Source organism: Oncorhynchus tshawytscha, linkage group LG05, assembly GCF_018296145.1.
Source record: "Oncorhynchus tshawytscha isolate Ot180627B linkage group LG05, Otsh_v2.0, whole genome shotgun sequence".
Classification (NCBI taxonomy): Eukaryota; Metazoa; Chordata; class Actinopteri; order Salmoniformes; family Salmonidae; genus Oncorhynchus; species Oncorhynchus tshawytscha.
Genome location: NC_056433.1, coordinates 88,877,486 through 88,899,311, shown reverse-complemented (window position 1 = coordinate 88,899,311; position 21,826 = coordinate 88,877,486). Strand labels below are relative to the sequence as shown.

Here is a 21,826-nt window from a genome sequence, read left to right as displayed (position 1 = left end):
TAGTGGTATAGTGGAGTGGTATAGTGTAGTGGTAGAGTGTAGTGGTATCGTGTAGTGGTGTAGTGTGGTGGTATAGTGTAGTGGTGTAGTGTAGTGGTGTAGTGGTGTAGTGTAGTGGTGTAGTGGTAGAGTAGGATAGTGGTGTAGTGGTAGAGTGTAGTGGTATCGTGTAGTGGTGTAGTGTAGTGGTATAGTATAGTGGTGTAGTGTAGTGGTGTAGTGGTGTAGTGTAGTGGTGTAGTGGTAGAGTAGGATAGTGGTGTAGTGGTAGAGTGTCGTGGTATCGTGTAGTGGTGTAGTGTAATGGTGTAGTGTAGTGGTGTAGTGTAGTGGTGTAGTGGTGTAGTGTAGTGGTGTAGTGTAGTGGTGTAGTGGTGTAGTGTAGTGGTGTAGTGTAGTAGTGTAGTGGTGTAGTGTAGTGGTGTAGTGGTGTAGTGTAGTGGTGTAGTGGTGTAGTGTAGTTGTGTAGTGTAATGGGGTGAAACAGGAGCCTCTGTCACAAATTCCAGAAATATAATAAAATGCCCTACTTTTGACCAGAGCCCCTAACTCTAACTCTACCTAACCCTAACCTTAACTCTAAACCTAACCCTAATGTGCCCTGATCAAAAGTAATGCACTCCATTGGTAACAGGGGACGTTTAAGGCCACTTCCCTGGCCTTCTCCTTCTATGTATAGGGGTTCACAGCTCCTTTGATCACTGGTTCCCTGTTGAGGTACGTAGCCCAGTAAACCAGGTTGAATGTCCCAAACAGAACAGGAAACACTATACGGGACATCTTGTCGATCTTGCTGACGCTGTTGTAAGTCTTTTTGGGGTCGGGGGTCTTGACCTCAGCCAGTTTCAGCTGGATGTCTGCGCTGTTGGAGATGGTGGCGATGGCATTGTCCTTAGTCAGGTTGGGAGTGTAGCTGACCCCAGCTGAACAGGTGTTGTTAGGTTTCTTGGACAGAGCCGTAGGGTTTTTCTGGTCAGGAGAAGGACAAAAGGAAAACATTGTTTCAGTATTTCATTCTAAATTCACATTGATAACATTGAATCCTATTTAAATGAGGAAACATCTTGGCTCTGAACACAACTTTCCCTTAGTAAGCTAAGTACTATAGCAACAGTGGTAAATAAAGAAAAGAATAGACATTCTAGAATGACGTTGGGGCTTCAGTGAAAACGATGGAAGCAATTTATTAAAGGATGATTGGCTGTAAACAAAATCAGAGCATCAATAGTATCAATAGTAGTACAGCATTACTAGTAAAGGTATCAATAGTGTCATGACGGGCCTGTGAGGATCAGCTCTACAGAGATACCTCTACCTCCTGCAGAGTGGGAGAGGTATGGAGGGGGGTTATGACACCTCACGCCCATCGTACATTTTAGGGCAGCAGACTAATCCTTTTTCCTTTAGTGTTTGGGACTGGAAGGTCTGTGTGTACCGTATGGAGAGTCTACCTTAGAACTGTGACATGCATTAAATGGACTTTGGGACAATAGATTTGATCGGACAATAGATTTGATCAGCCAAATGTTGGGCATAATGATGGATGGAATATGAAAATGTATGTCTATTTTATGACGTTACTAAAGGTTAAATGAGGATGTTATAATTCTACACGCTGTGTAGAAAACGTCCAGATCAAAGAGAATGTTTCTTGTGACAATGAGCCTGTGATTTTAGTTGTCTAATGAGATCGTAGTAAACGGTGATACCTTGCCTCGTAACTAGCTACGCTCCAGGTAACCCAGAAAGAGTGTCATGAAGACAGAAACGCCCCCTTTCTACCCGGGGGTATAAAACATGTGAGTTAAGAATTGACATATCAGACTAGAGGACAAAGCGCTGCAGCCGAGGTCCACGAGTCGTCACAACCCTCAAATGCAACACGAGGTTGAAAACAAATGAAACCTCTGAACAATTAAGGCTATGTTGGAGTATCTAACAAGGTGAATCATCTGTTATCTACACAGCTTCCATTCCCAATGTTGGAGTATCTAACAAGGTGAATCATCTGTTATCTACACAGCTTCCATTCCCAATGTTGGAGTATCTAACAAGGTGAATCATCTGTTATCTACACAGCTTCCATTCCCAATGTTGGAGTATCTAACAAGGTGAATCATCTGTTATCTACACAGCTTCCATTCCCAATGTTGGAGTATCTAACAAGGTGAATCATCTGTTATCTACACAGCTTCCATTCCCAAAGTTGGAGTATCTAACAAGGTGAATCATCTGTTATCTACACAGCTTCCATTCCCAATGTTGGAGTATCTAACAAGGTGAATCATCTGTTATCTACACAGCTTCCATTCCCAAGCCGGGGAACGAGTGCAAGGAAACAGACAACTAAGAGAAACGACATTGTGACATCTTGCGGACAATCAGAGACTTACACCTGAAGATGAAAGACCAGATCATCCGAAGATACCCAACAGAGATACCCAACAGAGATACCCAACAGAGATACCCAACAGAGATACCCAACAGAGATACCCAACAGAGATTCCCAACAGAGATTCCCAACAGAGATTCCCAACAGAGATTCCCAACAGAGATACCCAACAGAGATTCCCAACAGAGATTCCCAACAGAGATACCCAACAGAGATTCCCAACAGAGATACCCAACAGAGATTCCCAACAGAGATTCCCAACAGAGATTCCCAACAGAGATTCCCAACAGAGATACCCAACAGAGATACCCAACAGAGATTCCCAACAGAGATACCCAACAGAGATACCCAACAGAGATACCCAACAGAGATACCCAACAGAGATTCCCAACAGAGATACCCAACAGAGATTCCCAACAGAGATACCCAACAGAGATTCCCAACAGAGATTCCCAACAGAGATTCCCAACAGAGATTCCCAACAGAGATTCCCAACAGAGATACCCAACAGAGATACCCAACAGAGATTCCCAACAGAGATTCCCAACAGAGATTCCCAACAGAGATTCCCAACAGAGATTCCCAACAGAGATTCCCAACAGAGATACCCAACAGAGATTCCCAACAGAGATACCCAACAGAGATTCCCAACAGAGACTTTCAACAGGTAAATACATACATTATAATACTTCTTATCCATAAGAGCGGCAGTTCGGGCAAGGTGTTAGGGCTAAACTAAGCGTAGTTTACAAATATATTAAATTGTTGCTTTTCTCTCTCTCTTTAAATCTCCATCTTGTGTAACACGTGTCATATTGTGTTGGTCCGCTATGGACCTGTTGTCATTGTATTAAGTTCTAACCAATAACCTAGTCCTAGACTATGTGTGTATGTGTATCTTATGTTATCATTTAGCTTGTTAGTAAATAAATAATCAACTCAACTTGTGTGGTATGGAATGATTACTGAGACCGGGGTTTGTGCAGATTTATGAATTATGCAACGTTCAGAACGAGACTGACGAGGAATTAATTAATTAGTGACTGCTATGACATCGATATTTTCAGACATTCTTGAGTTGAGGTATCAATAGGACAGTTTAACTATTAAGGTATCAATAGGACAGTTTAACTATTAAGGTATCAATAGTACAGTTTAACTAGTTGAGGTATCAATATAACAGTTTAACTAGTTGAGGTATCAATATAACAGTTTAACTAGTTGAGGTATCAATATAACAGTTGAACTAGTTAAGGTATCAATATAACAGTTGAACTAGTTAAGGTATCAATATAACAGTTTAACTAGTTAAGGTATCAATATAACAGTTTAACTAGTTAAGGTATCAATAGTACAGTATATCAATAGTACAGTTTAACTATTAAGGTATCAAAGGTACAGTTTAACTAGTTAAGGTATCAAAGGTACAGTTTAACTAGTTAAGGTATCAAAGGTACAGTTTAACTAGTTGAGGTATCAAAGGTACAGTTTAACTAGTTAAGGTATCAATAGTACAGTTTAACTATTAAGGTATCAAAGGTACAGTTTAACTAGTTAAGGTATCAAAGGTACAGTTTAACTAGTTAAGGTATCAATAGGACAGTTTAACTAGTTGAGGTATCAAAGGTACAGTTTAACTAGTTAAGGTATCAATAGGACAGTTTAACTAGTTGAGGTATCAATAGTACAGTTTAACTAGTTAAGGTATCAAAGGTACAGTTTAACTAGTTAAGGTATCAATAGGACAGTTTAACTAGTTGAGGTATCAATAGTACAGTTTAACTAGTTAAGGTATCAAAGGTACAGTTTAACTAGTTAAGGTATCAATAGGACAGTTTAACTAGTTGAGGTATCAATAGTACAGTTTAACTATTAAGGTATCAAAGGTACAGTTTAACTAGTTAAGGTATCAATAGTACAGTTTAACTAGTTAAGGTATCAAAGGTACAGTTGAACTAGTTAAGGTATCAATAGTACAGTATATCAATAGTACAGTTTAACTATTAAGGTATCAAAGGTACAGTTTAAAACTAGTTAAAGTATCAATAGTACAGTTTAACTATTAAGGTATCAAAGGTACAGTTTAACTAGTTAAGGTATCAATAGTACAGTTTAACTATTAAGGTATCAAAGGTACAGTTTAACTAGTTAAGGTATCAATAGTACAGTTTAACTATTAAGGTATCAAAGGTACAGTTTAACTAGTTAAGGTATCAATAGTACAGTTTAACTATTAAGGTATCAAAGGTACAGTTTAACTAGTTAAGGTATCAATAGTACAGTTTAACTATTAAGGTATCAAAGGTACAGTTTAACTAGTTAAGGTATCAATAGTACAGTTTAACTATTAAGGTATCAAAGGTACAGTTTAACTAGTTAAGGTATCAATAGTACAGTTTAACTATTAAGGTATCAAAGGTACAGTTTAACTAGTTAAGGTATCAAAGGTACAGTTTAACTAGTTAAGGTATCAATAGTACAGTTTAACTATTAAGGTATCAAAGGTACAGTTTAACTAGTTAAGGTATCAATAGTACAGTTTAACTAGTTGAGGTATCAATAGTACAGTTTAACTATTAAGGTATCAAAGGTACAGTTTAACTAGTTAAGGTATCAATAGTACAGTGTATCAATAGTACAGTTGAACTAGTTAATGTATCAATAGTACAGTTTAACTAGTTGAGGTATCAAAGGTACAGTTTAACTAGTTAAGGTATCAATAGTACAGTTTAACTAGTTATGGTATCAATAGTACAGTTTAACTAGTTAAGGTATCAAAAGTAGAGTGTATCAATATAACAGTGTAACTAGTAAAGGTATCAATAGTAGAGTGTAACTAGTAAAGATATCAATAGTAGAGTGTAACTAGTAAAGATATCAATATAACAGTGTAACTAGTAAAGGTATTAATATAACAGTGTAACTAGTAAAGGTATCAATATAACAGTGTAACTAGTAAAGGTATTAATATAACAGTGTAACTAGTAAAGGTATTAATATAACAGTGTAACTAGTAAAGGTATCAATATAACAGTGTAACTAGTAAAGGTATCAATATAACAGTGTAACTAGTAAAGGTATCAATATAACAGTGTAACTAGTAAAGGTATCAATAGTACAATGTAACTAGTAAAGGTATCAATATAACAGTGTAACTAGTAAAGGTATCAATAGTCTTCTGATCATACATGAATAAACAATCCAGCTATCCAAAGATCTACAATTTTTTATTTCACAGACGAAATCAACCCACACACAATCGATGCATGCCCAACCCACACACAATCGATGCATGCCCAACCCACACACAATCGATGCATGCCCAACCCACACACAATCGATGCATGCCCAACCCACACACAATCGATGCATGCCCAACCCACACACAATCGATGCATGCCCAGTCCACACACAATCGATGCATGCCCAACCCACACACAATCGATGCATGCCCAGTCCACACACAATTGATGCATGCCCAACCCACAGACAAAGCCAGTAGCTAGGGGAGGATAAATGCTAGCAGGAGATAGTGGACTGCCTCAGCCTGGAGATTGGCAGAGCCTGGATCCTGGCAGAGCCTTGAGACTGGCAGAGCCTAGACCCTGGCAGAGCCTGGAGACTGGCAGAGCCTAGACCCTGGCAGAGCCTGGACCCTTGCAGAGCCTGGGGATTGGCAGAGTCTGGACCCTGGCAGAGCCTTGAGACTGGCAGAGCCTAGACTCTGGCAGAGCCTAGACCCTGGCAGAGCCTGGACCCTGGCAGGTTGAGCTGTGTACCTATTGACTCACACACACACACACACACACACACACACACACACACACACACACACACACACACACACACACACACACACACACACACACACACACACACACACACAAACACACAAACATAAACACACCCACAACACACACAAACATAAACACACCCACAACACATACAAACATAAACACACCCACAACACACACAAACATAAACACACCCACAACACACACAAACATAAACACACCCACAACACACACACACACACCTATCCACCCACCTACAAATACACACACACCTTACGCGTATCCTCCATGGCTTTCTTCCCATCCCAGGCCCAGCTCCTCTTGGTGAAGTAGTTGACGGTAGCGAACTCGATAAGAGCAGAGAAGACGAAGGCATAACAGACTGCTATGAACCAGTCCATGGCTGTGGCATACGCCACCTTGGGCAGAGAGTTACGGGCACTGATGCTAAGAGTGGTCATGGTCAGCACGGTGGTCACACCTATGAAGAGAGATGAGGAAGGAGAAACATAATGGAGAGAAGGACAAACCAAGGCTGGTTTCAGGCATTTTCTCTGTCCACGAGGAGATCTTTTCCCATTGTTTCCGTAACTCTCTGGCCCAAGGTGGCGTATGCAACGCAGAGAGATGGAGACACTTAGAAAAACAGAGAGAAACAGGAAGAAACAGACAAATAGAAACAGATATGTTGGGTACCTACTGACCAAGAAAAGATGTTAGGAAAAAATGTAAAAAATAATATTTAAAAAATATAATTAGATTTATTTTATTTTTTATTATTATTTCATTTCTATTTAACCTTTATTTAACTAGGCAAATCAGAACAAATTCTTATTTACAATGACGGCCTACACCGGCCGAACCCGGACGAAGCTGGACCATTTGTGCGCCGCCCTGTGGGACTCCACATCACGGCCGGTTGTGATGCAGCCCGGACATGCCTTATTAAAATAATGGGTTAAGGAAATACACCACATTACTATAACACAACACAGCTCAATCAATCAAGCCTGATAGTGCTGTCAGTACAAAAGCAAAGCATATGATAAATACAAGATTGAAAAGTGGAATGGGGTAATGTCTTAGTGTGGGGTGGGAAGAATGCAATTAAAAAACCTTGTATGTGGTACAGCTCACATTAGTGTTGGGGCACCTCTACTAAGACTATGAATTAGGCTGTTTGAGAAGGTTTGAATCGTAAGCAACCTGCCAACACATTGTTTGAAGTACAACAGACCAACATAGCTATTGCAGTAGGTCAAAGCTGTATGCTACAAAACCTCAGTAGAGCATTTGGTGAAGAACGCATTGGGTGGGAAATGCATTGTGGTGCTCATGGGAATTTCCTTTCATTTTGCCTTCAGAAAACTGTCACACTACTGACTAAAGACAGTCCTGGCATGTACAGACTCATAGAGATGCAATTCTGTTGTCACATTACTGACCGAAGACAGTCCTGGCGGGGACAGACTCGCGGTTGAGCCAGAAGGACACCTGGGAGAGGATGACGGTCATGAAGCAGGGCATGTAGGTCTGAATGACGAAATAGCCGATCTTCCTCTTCAGATAGAAGTGACACATCATCACTGTGTACTGACCTGCAGGGGCAGACGGACAGACGGATAGAGGGAGGAAGAATGTGGGGATTATGGAGGGAAAATGGAGGGAGAGGGAAAATGGAGAGAGAATGAGAGAGAATAGAGGGAGAATAGAGAGAGAATGGAGAGAGAATGGAGGGAGAATGGAGAGAGAATGGAGAGAGAATGGAGGGAGAATGGAGAGAGAATGGAGGGAGAATGGAGAGAGAATGGAGAGAGAATGGAGAGAGAATGGAGGGAGAATGGAGAGAGAATGGAGAGAGAATGGAGATAGATTATGGAGAGAGAATGGAGAGAGAATGGAGAGAGAATGGAGAGAGAATGGAGGGAGAATGGAGAGAGAATGGAGAGAGAATGGAGGGAGAATGGAGGGAGAATGGAGAGAGAATGGAGAGAGAATGGAGAGAGAATGGAGGGAGAATGGAGGGAGAATGGAGAGAGAATGGAGAGAGAATGGAGAGAGAATGGAGGGAGAATGGAGGGAGAATGGAGGGAGAATGGAGAGAGAATGGAGGGAGAATGGAGAGAGAATGGAGAGAGAATGGAGAGAGAATGGAGAGAGAATGGAGGGAGAATGGAGAGAGAATGGAGAGAGAATGGAGGGAGAATGGAGGGAGAATGGAGTGAGAATGGAGAGAGAATGGAGAGAGAATGGAGGGAGAATGGAGGGAGAATGGAGAGAGAATGGAGAGAGAATGGAGAGAGAATGGAGGGAGAATGGAGGGAGAATGGAGAGAGAATGGAGGGAGAATGGAGGGAGAATGGAGAGAGAATGGAGGGAGAATGGAGAGAGAATGGAGAGACAATGGAGAGAGAATGGAGAGAGAATGGAGGGAGAATGGAGAGAGAATGGAGGGAGAATGGAGAGAGAATGGAGGGAGAATGGAGGGAGAATGGAGGGAGAATGGAGAGAGAATGGAGAGAGAATGGAGAGAGAAATGGAGGGAGAATGGAGAGAGAATGGAGAGAGAATGGAGAGAGAATGGAGAGAGAATGGAGGGAGATTATGGAGGGAGAATGGAGAGAGAATGGAGGGAGAATGGAGGGAGAATGGAGGGAGAATGGAGAGAGAATGGAGGAGAATGGAGAGAGAATGGAGGGAGAATGGAGGGAGAATGGAGGGAGAATGGAGAGACAATGGAGAGAGAATGGAGAGAGAATGGAGGGAGAATGGAGAGAGAATGGAGAGAGAATGGAGGTAGAATGGAGGGAGAATGGAGGGAGAATGGAGAGACAATGGAGAGAGAATGGAGGGAGAATGGAGGAGAATGGAGAGAGAATGGAGAGAGAATGGAGGGAGAATGGAGGGAGAATGGAGAGAGAATGGAGAGAGAATGGAGGAGAATGGAGAGAGAATGGAGGGAGAATGGAGAGAGAATGGAGAGAGAATGGAGAGAGAATGGAGAGAGAATGGAGAGAGAATGGAGAGACAATGGAGAGAGAATGGAGAGAGAATGGAGAGAGAATGGAGAGAGAATGGAGAGAGAATGGAGAGAGAATGGAGGGAGAATGGAGGGAGAATGGAGAGAGAATGGAGGGAGAATGGAGAGAGAGGGATGGAGGGAGAATGGAGGGAGAATGGAGGAGAATGGAGAGAGAATGGAGAGAGAGAATGGAGAGAGAATGGAGGGAGAATGGAGAGAGAATGGAGGGAGAATGGAGAGAGAATGGAGAGAGAATGGAGAGAGAATGGAGGGAGAATGGAGAGAGAATGGAGAGAGAATGGAGAGAGAATGGAGAGAGAATGGAGGGAGAAATGGAGAGAGAATGGAGGAGATTATGGAGGGAGAATGGAGGGAGAATGGAGGAGAATGGAGGGAGAATGGAGAGAGAATGGAGGGAGAATGGAGGGAGAATGGAGAGAGAATGGAGGGAGAATGGAGAGACAATGGAGACAGAGAATGGAGAGAGAATGGAGAGACAATGGAGAGAGAATGGAGAGAGAATGGAGGGAGAATGGAGGGAGATTATGGAGAGAGAATGGAGAGAGAATGGAGAGAGAATGGAGGGAGATTATGGAGAGAGAATGGAGAGAGAATGGAGGGAGAATGGAGGGAGAATGGAGGGAGAATGGAGGGAGAATGGAGGGAGAATGGAGAGAGAATGGAGAGAGAATGGAGAGACAATGGAGAGAGAATGGAGGGAGAATGGAGAGAGAATGGAGAGAATGGAGATAGATTATGGAGAGAGAATGGAGGGAGAATGGAGGGAGAGAGAGAATGGAGAGAGAATGGAGAGAGAATGGAGAGACAATGGAGGGAGAATGGAGAGAGAATGGAGAGAGAATGGAGAGAGAATGGAGAGAGAATGGAGAGACAATGGAGAGAGAATGGAGGGAGAATGGAGATAGATTATGGAGAGAGAATGGAGAGAGAATGGAGAGACAATGGAGAGAGAATGGAGGGAGAATGGAGAGAGAATGGAGGGAGAATGGAGAGAGAATGGAGAGAGAATGGAGAGAGAATGGAGGGAGAATGGAGAGAGAATGGAGAGAGAATGGAGAGAGAATGGAGAGAGGAAGAGAATGGAGAGAGAATGGAGGGAGAATGGAGAGAGAATGGAGAGAGAATGGAGAGAGAATGGAGGGAGAATGGAGAGAGAATGGAGGGAGAATGGAGGGAGAATGGAGAGAGAATGGAGGGAGAATGGAGAGAGAATGGAGAGAGAATGGAGGGAGAATGGAGAGAGAATGGAGGGAGAATGGAGGGAGAATGGAGAGAGAATGGAGGGAGAATGGAGAGAGAATGGAGAGAGAATGGAGGGAGAATGGAGAGAGAATGGAGGGAGAATGGAGAGAGAATGGAGGGAGAATGGAGAGAGAATGGAGGGAGAATGGAGGGAGAATGGAGAGAGAATGGAGATAGAATGGAGAGAGAATGGAGGGAGAATGGAGAGAGAATGGAGGGAGAAATGGAGGAGGGAGAATGGAGGGAGAATGGAGAGAGAATGGAGAGAGAATGGAGAGAGAATGGAGGGAGAATGGAGGGAATGGAGATGAGAGAAATGGAGGGAGAATGGAGAGAGAATGGAGGGAGAATGGAGGGAGAGAGAGAATGGAGGGAGAATGGAGAGATTACAGAGAGAGAATTGAGGGAGAATGGAGGGAGAGAGAGAATGGAGGGAGAATGGAGAGAGAGAATGGAGGGAGAATGGAGGGAGAGAGAGAATGGAGGGAGAATGGAGAGATTACAGAGAGAGAATTGAGGGAGAATGGAGGGAGAGAGAGAATGGAGGGAGAATGGAGAGAGAGAATGGAGGGAGAATGGAGAGATTACGGAGAGAGAATTGAGGGACAATGGGGGATAATGGAGGGTGAATGGAGGTAGAATGGAGGGAGAATGAGAGAGAATGGAGGAGAATGGAGAGAGAATGGAGAGAGAATGGAGAGAGAATGGAGGGAGAATGGAGAGAGAGAATGGAGGGAGAATGGAGAGATTACGGAGAGAGAATTGAGGGACAATGGGGGATAATGGAGGGTGAATGGAGGTAGAATGGAGGGAGAATGAGAGAGAATGGAGGGAGAATGGAGAGAGAATGGAGGGAGAATGGAGGGAGAATGGAGAGAGAATGGAGAGAGAATGGAGGGAGAATGGAGAGAGAATGGAGGGAGAATGGAGGGAGAATGGAGGGAGAATGGAGAGAGAATGGAGAGAGAATGGAGAGAGAATGGAGGAGAATGGAGAGAGAATGGAGAGAGAATGGAGAGAGAATGGAGAGAGAATGGAGAGAGAATGGAGAGAGAATGGAGGGAGAATGGAGAGAGAATGGAGGGAGAATGGAGGGAGAATGGAGAGAGAATGGAGAGAGAATGGAGAGAGAATGGAGGGAGAATGGAGGGAGGAGGAGAATGGAGGGAGAATGGAGGGAGAATGGAGGAGAATGGAGAGAGAATGGAGGGAGAATGGAGGGAGAATGGAGGGAGAATGGAGGAGAATGGAGGAGAATGGAGGGAGAATGGAGGAGAATGGAGGGAGAATGGAGAGAGAATGGAGATAGATTATGGAGAGAGAATGGAGGGAGAATGGAGGGAGAGAGAGAATGGAGGGAGAATGAGAGAGAGAATGGAGGGAGAATGGAGAGAGAATGGAGGGAGAATGGAGGGAGAATGGAGGGAGAATGGAGGGAGAATGGAGGGAGAATGGAGGGAGAATGGAGGGAGAATGGAGAGAGAATGGAGAGAGAATGGAGGGAGAATGGAGGGAGAATGGAGGGAGAATGGAGGGAGAATGGAGAGAGAATGGAGAGAGAATGGAGGGAGAATGGAGGGAGAATGGAGGGAGAATGGAGGGAGAATGGAGGGAGAATGGAGGGAGAATGGAGAGAGAATGGAGGGAGAATGGAGGGAGAATGGAGGGAGAATGGAGAGAGAATGGAGATAGATTATGGAGAGAGAATGGAGGGAGAATGGAGGGAGAGAGAGAATGGAGGGAGAATGGAGAGAGAGAATGGAGGAGAATGGAGAGAATGGAGAGAGAATGGAGAGAGAATGGAGAGAGAATGGAGAAATGGAGAGAGAATGGAGAGAGAATGGAGAGAGAATGGAGAGAGAATGGAGGGAGAATGGAGAGAGAATGGAGAGAGAATGGAGGGAGAATGGAGAGAGAATGGAGAGAGAATGGAGATAGATTATGGAGAGAGAATGGAGGGAGAATGGAGGGAGAATGGAGAGAGAATGGAGATAGATTATGGAGAGAGAATGGAGGGAGAATGGAGGGAGAATGGAGAGAGAATGGAGAGAGAATGGAGATAGATTATGGAGAGAGAAATGGAGGGAGAATGGAGGGAGAGAGAGAATGGAGGGAGAATGGAGAGAGAATGGAGAGAGAATGGAGGGAGAATGGAGAGAGAATGGAGAGAGAATGGAGATAGATTATGGAGAGAGAAATGGAGGGAGAATGGAGGGAGAGAGAGAATGGAGGGAGAATGGAGAGAGAATGGAGAGAGAATGGAGGGAGAATGGAGGGAGAATGGAGAGAGAAGGGAGAATGGAGATAGATTATGGAGAGAGAATGGAGAGAGAATGGAGAGAGAATGGAGAGAGAATGGAGGAGGGAGAATGGAGAGAGAATGGAGAGAGAATGGAGAGAGAATGGAGGGAGAATGGAGGGAGAATGGAGAGAGAATGGAGGGAGAATGGAGATAGATTATGGAGAGAGAATGGAGAGAGAATGGAGAGAGAATGGAGAGAGAATGGAGGGAGAATGGAGAGAGAATGGAGGAGAATGGAGAGAGAATGGAGGGAGAATGGAGGGAGAATGGAGAGAGAATGGAGGGAGAATGGAGGGAGAATGGAGGGAGAATGGAGAGAGATTATGGAGAGAGAATGGAGGGAGAATGGAGGGAGAATGGAGAGAGAATGGAGAGAGAATGGAGATAGATTATGGAGAGAGAATGGAGGGAGAATGGAGGGAGAGAGAGAATGGAGGGAGAATGGAGAGAGAATGGAGAGAGAATGGAGGGAGAATGGAGAGAGAATAGAGAGAGAATGGAGAGAGAATGGAGATAGATTATGGAGAGAGAATGGAGGGAGAATGGAGGGAGAGAGAGAATGGAGGGAGAATGGAGAGATTACAGAGAGAGAATTGAGGGAGAATGGAGGGAGAGAGAGAATGGAGGGAGAATGGAGAGAGAGAATGGAGGGAGAATGGAGAGAGAGAATGGAGGGAGAATGGAGAGATTACGGAGAGAGAATTGAGGGACAATGGGGGATAATGGAGGGTGAATGGAGGTAGAATGGAGGGAGAATGAGAGAGAATGGAGGGAGAATGGAGAGACAGTTGAGTGCGAATGGACAGAGAATGGATGGAGAATGGAGGGAGAATAGAGGCGGAATGGAAGGACAATAGCGGGCGAATGGAGGGATTACGGAGAGAGAATGGAGAGAGAATGGAGGGATTATGGAGAGTGAATGGAGAGAGAATGGAGGGATTATGGAAAGTGAATGGAGAGAGAATAGAGGGATTATGGAGAGACAATGGAGAGACAATGGAGAGAGAATGGAGGGATTGTGGAGAGAGAATGAGAGAGAGAATGGAGGGAGAATGGAGGGATTGTGGAGAGAGAATGAGAGAGATAATGTAGGGAGAATGGAGGAATTATGGATGGATTATGGAGGGAGAATGTAGGGATTATGGAGGAATTATGGAGGGAGAATGGAGGGATTATGAAGGGATTATGGAGGGATTATGGAGGGATTATGGAGGGAGAATGGAGGGATTATGGAGGGAGAATGGAGGGATTATGGAGGGAGAATGGAGAAAGTTAGGTGTAATAGCATTTAGATTTAACCAGAAAAAGATCCTTTAAATTAGAAACCTTTTCGTGAGTGGAACCTGGTGCTTGCTTAAGCGCATCCATCCCAGTCCAAGTCCCTTACTGGGCTCAAACCAGGGATCCTCTGCCTCGGAAACACACATGACCACTCGCTTGACAATGTCTTATCCAATTATATAGAAAAGGTATCAATTTGAAAGAATGAGTTGGGGAATGAGATTACGAAGCTAACTCCTTTACATTGGCACCCAAAACTACACAGGAATACAGTATACACTGGAACAGGGATTTTCAAAACGGTTTGGCAATGATAGAAGAGCAGGTCATTAAGTAAACATGCGTACTGATTGTAAAGAGAGATTACTGAGAAAAAAAAGTGACATGAAATCATCAATGATAGTGACAGCATGAGGTAATGTTAAAAGAGAAGAGAGAGGGGGAGAGAGAGAGAGAGACAGAGAGAGAGAGAGAGAGGGGGAGAGAGAGAGACAGAGAGAGAGAGCAAGAGAGGAGAGAGAGAGAGAGAGAGAGCTATAACAAACCTAGCAAGGGGAGTTAATACAACTACATCAAATGACCAAACTGAGTGAGTAAACCAAAAAGGAGCACGGACTCTAACTTTAAACATATCTTCTGTTTTTTTGTGTGAGGATTTGTCACTCTTTTTGCTGGTTTTTGAACTAAATTAGTGCTTGCTAGCAACAGCAGCAGACAGACAAACCGGTTGCCATGGCAACAGGGCAGCAGAACAGAGCCCACAGGCACCATGTCCCCACTCCTCCTCAGCACTGAATCCGTTCTCTACCCTAAAGAGGCCAAAAATGACACCACGAGGAAAGCTTTGAAACAGAAACTACTAAAGGGGAGGCCAGAAACCCTTTTCACAGACCTCTACAAAAACGGTGACGTGAGTAATCTCATCTTCCTCACTGACCAGCCAAATGCCTGGCGCTCAGCAGTCTGCTCTCACTACCCATCCATAAAGAAAGAGGGAATCTGTAATGGGTGGAAGCTGAAAGTCAGAGACAGACGACCCTGACAGCACCATGATAACAATCAACCTCTACAAGACTGGGACTGTCATGGTGCAAGGTAACATTAGGCTGTTTGAAACAGACTTTCAGACCAATAAGGAGAGAGCAGAGAGAGAGCAGGACACCACCAGTGACATGCCCTCCCACAAGACAAACTCCACCAGCACCCCCCTCACCCCTACTCTCCCCACCCAAAAAGGCACATCCTGCACCTCTCTTCCGACCATAGTGGAGGACACGCCCCAGGAGGAGAGCGACCCCCTCAGTGCAGAGCAGACTCAGGCCCTCCTCACCACCATGGCTGCCATGAGGGATGAGTTCACCAGACTGGAGGTGGTCCTCCTCACCACCATGGCTGACATGAGGGATGAGTTCACCAGACTGGAGGGGGAGTTGGTCCTCCTCACCACCATGGCTGCCATGAGGGATGAATTCACCAAACTGGAGGGGGAGGTGGTCCTCCTCACCACCATGGCTGCCATGAGGGATGAGTTCACCAAACTGGAGGGGGAGGTGGTCCTCCTCACCACCATGGCTGCCATGAGGGATGAGTTCACCAGACTGGAGGTGGTCCTCCTCACCACCATGGCTGACATGAGGGATGAATTCACCAAACTGGAGGGGGAGGCGGTCCTCCTCACCACCATGGCTGCCATGAGGGATGAGTTCACCAAACTGGAGGGGAGGTGGTCCTCCTCACCACCATGGCTGCCATGAGGGATGAGTTCACCAAACTGGAGGGGGAGGTGGTCCTCCTCACCACCATGGCTGCCATGAGGGATGAGTTCACCAGACTGGAGGGGGAGGCGGTCCTGCTCAGGGAGAGCGTGAGCAAACAGCAACCAGACATCCTGAGCGGAGCTCCTAACCAAGGTGTAAACATCAACCAGACATCCACACCTTAGAGGAGTTCCTAACCAAGGTGAGGACAGAGCAGGACAGCAGCCTTGCAACACAGCTGAAAGAGGTTCAGCAAGAGAGAGACGGACTCAAGAGAGAGCTGGCTGATCAAACAAAGGAGGTGAGAGAGCTCCAAAAAGACAGGCTGAACAGTAATAACGATCTGACCACACTAAGAGAGGAGCTGCAGGAGAGAAAGAGAACAGAGGACAGGCTGCAGGAGAGACAGAGAACAGGCTGCAGGAGAGACAGAGGACAGAGGACAGGCTGCAGGAGAGACAGAGGACAGAGGGCAGGCTGCAGGAGAGAAAGAGAACAGAGGACAGGCTGCAGGAGAGACAGAGAACAGAGGACAGGCTGCAGGAGAGACAGAAGACAGAGGACAGGCTGCAGGAGAGAAAGAGAACAGAGGACAGGCTGCAGGAGAGACAGAGGACAGAGGGCAGGCTGCAGGAGAGAAAGAGAACAGAGAACAGGCTGCAGGAGAGACAGAGGACAGAGGACAGGCTGCAGGAGAGACAGAGGACAGAGGGCAGGCTGCAGGAGAGAAAGAGGACAGAGGACAGGCTGCAGGAGAGACAGAGGACAGAGGGCAGGCTGCAGGAGAGAAAGAGGACAGAGGACAGGCTGCAGGAGAGACAGAGGACAGAGGACAGGCTGCAGGAGAGAAAGAGAACAGAGAACAGGCTGCAGGAGAGACAGAGGACAGAGGACAGGCTGCAGGAGAGACAGAGGACAGAGGGCAGGCTGCAGGAGAGAAAGAGGACAGAGGACAGGCTGCAGGAGAGACAGAGGACAGAGGGCAGGCTGCAGGAGAGAAAGAGGACAGAGGACAGGCTGCAGGAGAGACAGAGGACAGAGGGCAGGCTGCAGGAGAGACAGAGGACAGAGGACAGGCTGCAGGAGAGAAAGAGGACAGAGGACAGAGGACAGGCTGCAGGAGAAAAAGAGAACAGAGGACAGAGGACAGGCTGCAGGAGAAAAAGAGAACAGAGGACAGGCTGCAGGAGAGACAGAGAACAGAGGACAGGCTGCAGGAGAGAAAGAGGACAGAGGACAGGCTGCAGGAGAGACAGAGGACAGAGGACAGGCTGCAGGAGAGACAGAGGACAGAGGACAGGCTGCAGGAGAGACAGAGAACAGAGGACAGGCTGCAGGAGAGAAAGAGGACAGAGGACAGGCTGCAGGAGAGACAGAGGACAGGCTGCAGGAGAGACAGAGGACAGAGGACAGGCTGCAGGAGAGAAAGAGAACAGAGGACAGAGGACAGGCTGCAGGAGAGAAAGAGAACAGAGGACAGGCTGCAAGAGAGAAAGAGGACAGAGGACAGGCTGCAGGAGAGAAAGAGGACAGAGGACAGGCTGCAGGAGAGAAAGAGGACAGAGGACAGGCTGCAGGAGAGACAGAGGACAGAGGACAGGCTGCAGGAGAGAAAGAGAACAGAGGACAGAGGACAGGCTGCAGGAGAGAAAGAGAACAGAGGACAGGCTGCAGGAGAGACAGAGAACAGAGGACAGGCTGCAGGAGAGAAAGAGGACAGAGGACAGGCTGCAGGAGAGACAGAGGACAGGCTGCAGGAGAGACAGAGGACAGAGGACAGGCTGCAGGAGAGAAAGAGAACAGAGGACAGAGGACAGGCTGCAGGAGAGAAAGAGAACAGAGGACAGGCTGCAAGAGAGAAAGAGGACAGAGGACAGGCTGCAGGAGAGAAAGAGGACAGAGGACAGGCTGCAGGAGAGAAAGAGGACAGAGGACAGGCTGCAGGAGAGACAGAGGACAGAGGACAGGCTGCAGGAGAGAAAGAGAACAGAGGACAGAGGACAGGCTGCAGGAGAGAAAGAGAACAGAGGACAGGCTGCAGGAGAGAAAGAGGACAGAGGACAGGCTGCAGGAGTGAAAGAGGACAGAGGACAGGCTGCAGGAGAGAAAGAGGACAGAGGACAGGCTGCAGGAGAGACAGAGGACAGAGGACAGGCTGCAGGAGAGACAGAGGACAGAGGACAGGCTGCAGGAGAGAAAGAGAACAGAGGACAGATGACAGGCTGCAGGAGAGAAAGAGAACAGAGGACAGGCTGCTTGAGAGAAAGAAGACAGAGGACAGGCTGCTTGAGAGAAAGAGGACAGAGGACAGGCTGCAGGAGAGAAAGAGGACAGAGGACAGGCTGCAGGAGAGACAGAGGACAGAGGACAGGCTGCAGGAGAGAAAGAGACAGAGGACAGAGGACAGGCTGCAGGAGAGAAAGAGGACAGAGGACAGGCTGCAGGAGAGAAAGAGGACAGAGGACAGGCTGCAGGAGAGAAAGAGAACAGAGGACAGGCTGCAAGAGAGACAGAGGACAGAGGACAGGCTGCAGGAGAGACAGAGAACAGAGGACAGGCTGCAGGAGAGACAGAGGACAGAGGACAGGCTGCAGGAGCAGCTAGATCACCACTCTATGACCTGCCCTCACACAGCAGAGGAACCCAGATCAACCAGCCAGGCTTCCCCAGCCCTGCCTGCCCCACCCATCCTCCCCAACCAACAGAACAACCTCCCACTGACACCGGCACAGACCAGCCACGCCCCAGCTCCAACACCCACCAGACCTCCCCTTTCCCCTCCAGTCCAGAAGAAACACTGGCTGACATCGTCCTGTTGAATGGGAAGTTTGTTCAGGAGAATAAACTTTTCCCCTCAACACAAAAGGAGAAAGGTGTGGTGCCCAACAACGCAGAGTGCCATGGAGCTGCTTGATCAGGCCCATCTCGGGTCGCCAAGCCACATAATCATACACACCGGAAGCAACGACCTGCGTGCTCAGCAGGAGAGGGTGGCGACTTCACTACGGGGAGTGATCGAGAAGGCCTCCGCAATCTTCCCCAACTCAAGGATCGTGGTGTCAACCCTTCTACAGAGGAAGGACTTCCACCCTGCCACAATCCAAAGAATAAACGCCAGCCTCTCCCGGGACTGTGCCCTGCGACCCAATGTACACCTGGCCCACCATCCCACCCTCGATCTGGACCGTCTCTATGACCATGTTCACCTGTACAGGGAGACAGTCCCCACCATCCCACCCTCGATCTGGACCGTCTCTATGACCATGTTCACCTGTACAGGGAGACAGTCCCCACCATCCCACCCTCGATCTGGACCGTCTCTATGACCATGTTCACCTGTACAGGGAGACAGTCCCCACCATCCCACCCACGATCTGGACTGTCTCTATGACCATGTTCACCTGTACAGGGAGACAGTCCCCACCATCCCATCCTCGATCTGGACCGTCTCTATGACCATGTTCACCTGTACAGGGAGACAGTCCCCACCATCCCATCCTCGATCTGGACCGTCTCTATGACCATGTTCACCTGTACAGGAGACAGTCCCCACCATCCCACCCTCGATCTGGACCGTCTCTATGACCATGTTCACCTGTACAGGGAGACAGTCCCCATCCTCGATCTGGACCGGCTCTATGACCATGTTCACCTGTACAGGGAGACAGTCCCCATTCTTGCCAAGACTCTCAAGGACGTCGCTTTAAACCGCAGTCCGACCTCTCCACCCAGACGAGGCCTCCCACCCCCTGCCCCCCACCGCAGACCCACACTTGGAGGAGCCACAGCCCAGCAGGCAGAGCTACGCAGTGAGAGGAGCAACTGGCCCCCACCAACCAAATGAGTGACATTAAACAAATGCTGAGTCTACTATGCTCACATGTGATAGGCCAAGGGTCATGGATGCTCACATGTGATAGGCCGAGGGTCATGGTAAGATGAGCACAAGAACTCCACCACCCTCACACTACACCCACCCAAGTGGCATGACACAAATTCTATCTTAAATAATAAACAAATTACATTTGCTAAATAAGAGTTTACTTCAATTGAAAAATCGTATTTTAATAGATGTTGTTGTTGGATTGTTTGTCTCATTTTGAAGGTAAAGAATTTAAAAAAGTTATGAAATCTTTTTACGTTGCATTTTGGAATTTACAGCTTGAATTCAATACAAAGAATTTGAAACTATAAAAAATGAAGAAAATATCAAATATTTATTGGGTGAAAAGTCCAAATGTGCAGTTTTGGCAGCCAAATATGTGTCCTCCTGCCACAACCTGAGGGACAGCCAGTGAAAAGTGCAAAAGAATGTCAACTATATTTCCCATCTTGTTTTGTTTTGTCTTTCATACCACATCATGTGTCTTCTCAGTCATGTTGACACTGGTCCACTACCACATCATGTGTCTTCTCAGTCATGTTGACACTGGTCTACTACCAGGTCATGTGTCTTCTCAGTCATGTTGACACTGGTCCACTACCAGGTCATGTGTCTTCTCAGTCATGTTGACACTGGTCCACTACCAGGTCATGTGTCTTCTCAGTCATGACACTGGTCTACTACCAGGTCATGTGTCTTCTCAGTCATGTTGACACTGGTCCACTACCAGGTCATGTGTCTTCTCAGTCATGTTGACACTGGTCTACTACCAGGTCATGTGTCTACCAGGTGTCTACCAGACCTACCAGGTCATGTGAGAGAGAGAGAGAGAGAGACAGAGAGAGAGAGAGAGAGAGAGACAGAGAGAGAGACAGAGAGAGAGACAGAGAGAGAGAGAGAGAGAGAGAGAGAGAGAGAGAGAGAGAGAAGAGGGAGAGAGACAGAGAGTGAGAGAGAGAGGGAGAGACCTGAGAGCACAGCAGGAAAGAGTGGCCACAGCACTGAAGGGAGTGATTGAAAAGGCTTCTTCTACTTTCCCCAACGCACAAGTGGTTATCTCCACCCTGCTACCACGAAAAGACTTCCACCCCGCCACAATACAGCGGGTAAATGCAAGTATCTCCCGTGACTGTGCCTCAAAACCAAACGTTTTCCTGGCCCACCACTCCACCCTGGACTTGAACAGCCTCTATGACCAGGTCCACCTCTACAAGGCAGCAGTGCCCACCTTTGCCCGGACTCTAAAGGACATCGCTCTCAAACGTATCCCCAACACTCTACACAGGAGCAACAGATCAATAGACACCCCACCCAGACCAGCGAGACACCCTCCCAGATCTGCAGGACCTCCCCTGGACCTACACATAGAGGACCCACACCAAGAGGAATTACATCCAGACCACAGTACACCCAGACACATCCACACCCCCACCCCAACCAATCAACACCCCCCCACGTCAACCATGCCCACACTCCATTTAGGCCCCCTCAGATCAGACCTATGCCACTCCTGCCCACCCCATGCACCCCACCCCCGCAAAGAGGGCCTCAACATGGAAGCCACACATACGCCCAGGTAGTGAGCGGGCAAACAGTCCCAACCCCCACTCTCACACTCGCCCAAGCCAATGGCATGTACCAGATGCTCAGCAGGCTCTGCTCACACTTACTGGCCTGAGGCTAAACCACGACCAACAACATTGGACACTCTATGGAACAAAAAGCCTTCACTATATTATCCTGGAATATCCAAGGCCTGAGGTCATCTGCCTTTGGCCTAAAGAGCAGAAACCCGGACTTCACCAAAGAAATCGGTAATACAGACATTGTCATCCTGCAAGAAACCTGGTATAGAGGAGATGGACCCACTGGTTGCCCTCTAGGTTACAGAGAGCTGGTAGTCCCATCCACCAAACTACCAGGTGTGAAACAGGGAAGGGACTCAGGGGGTATGCTAATTTGGTATAGAGCAGACCTAACTCACTCCATTAAATTAATCAAAACAGGAACATTCTACATTTGGCTAGAAATTCAAAAAGAAATTATCCTAACAGAGAAAAATGTCCTCCTGTGTGCTACCTATATCCCCCACTAGAATCCCCATATTTTAATGAAGACAGCTTCTCCATCCT

The 21,826-nt window shown here is 46.8% G+C and overlaps 1 protein-coding gene across 2 annotated transcripts in view; it reads right to left on the bottom strand.

Annotated features, from left to right (window-relative positions):
* Positions 1-374: 374 nt before the first annotated feature.
* Positions 375-21,826, bottom strand: part of LOC112251871 (gamma-aminobutyric acid receptor subunit alpha-5-like) — an 81,209-nt gene continuing 59,757 nt past the window's right edge. For both annotated transcript variants that reach the window (XM_042322669.1, XM_042322668.1), the window contains 3 exons: positions 7,632-7,784; positions 6,459-6,667; positions 375-969 (listed from right to left, as the gene is read on the bottom strand). In XM_042322669.1, coding sequence (XP_042178603.1) covers positions 670-969; positions 6,459-6,667; positions 7,632-7,784 — 662 coding nt within the window. In that variant the 3' untranslated portion in view covers positions 375-669. The remainder of the gene's footprint in view (positions 970-6,458; positions 6,668-7,631; positions 7,785-21,826) is intronic.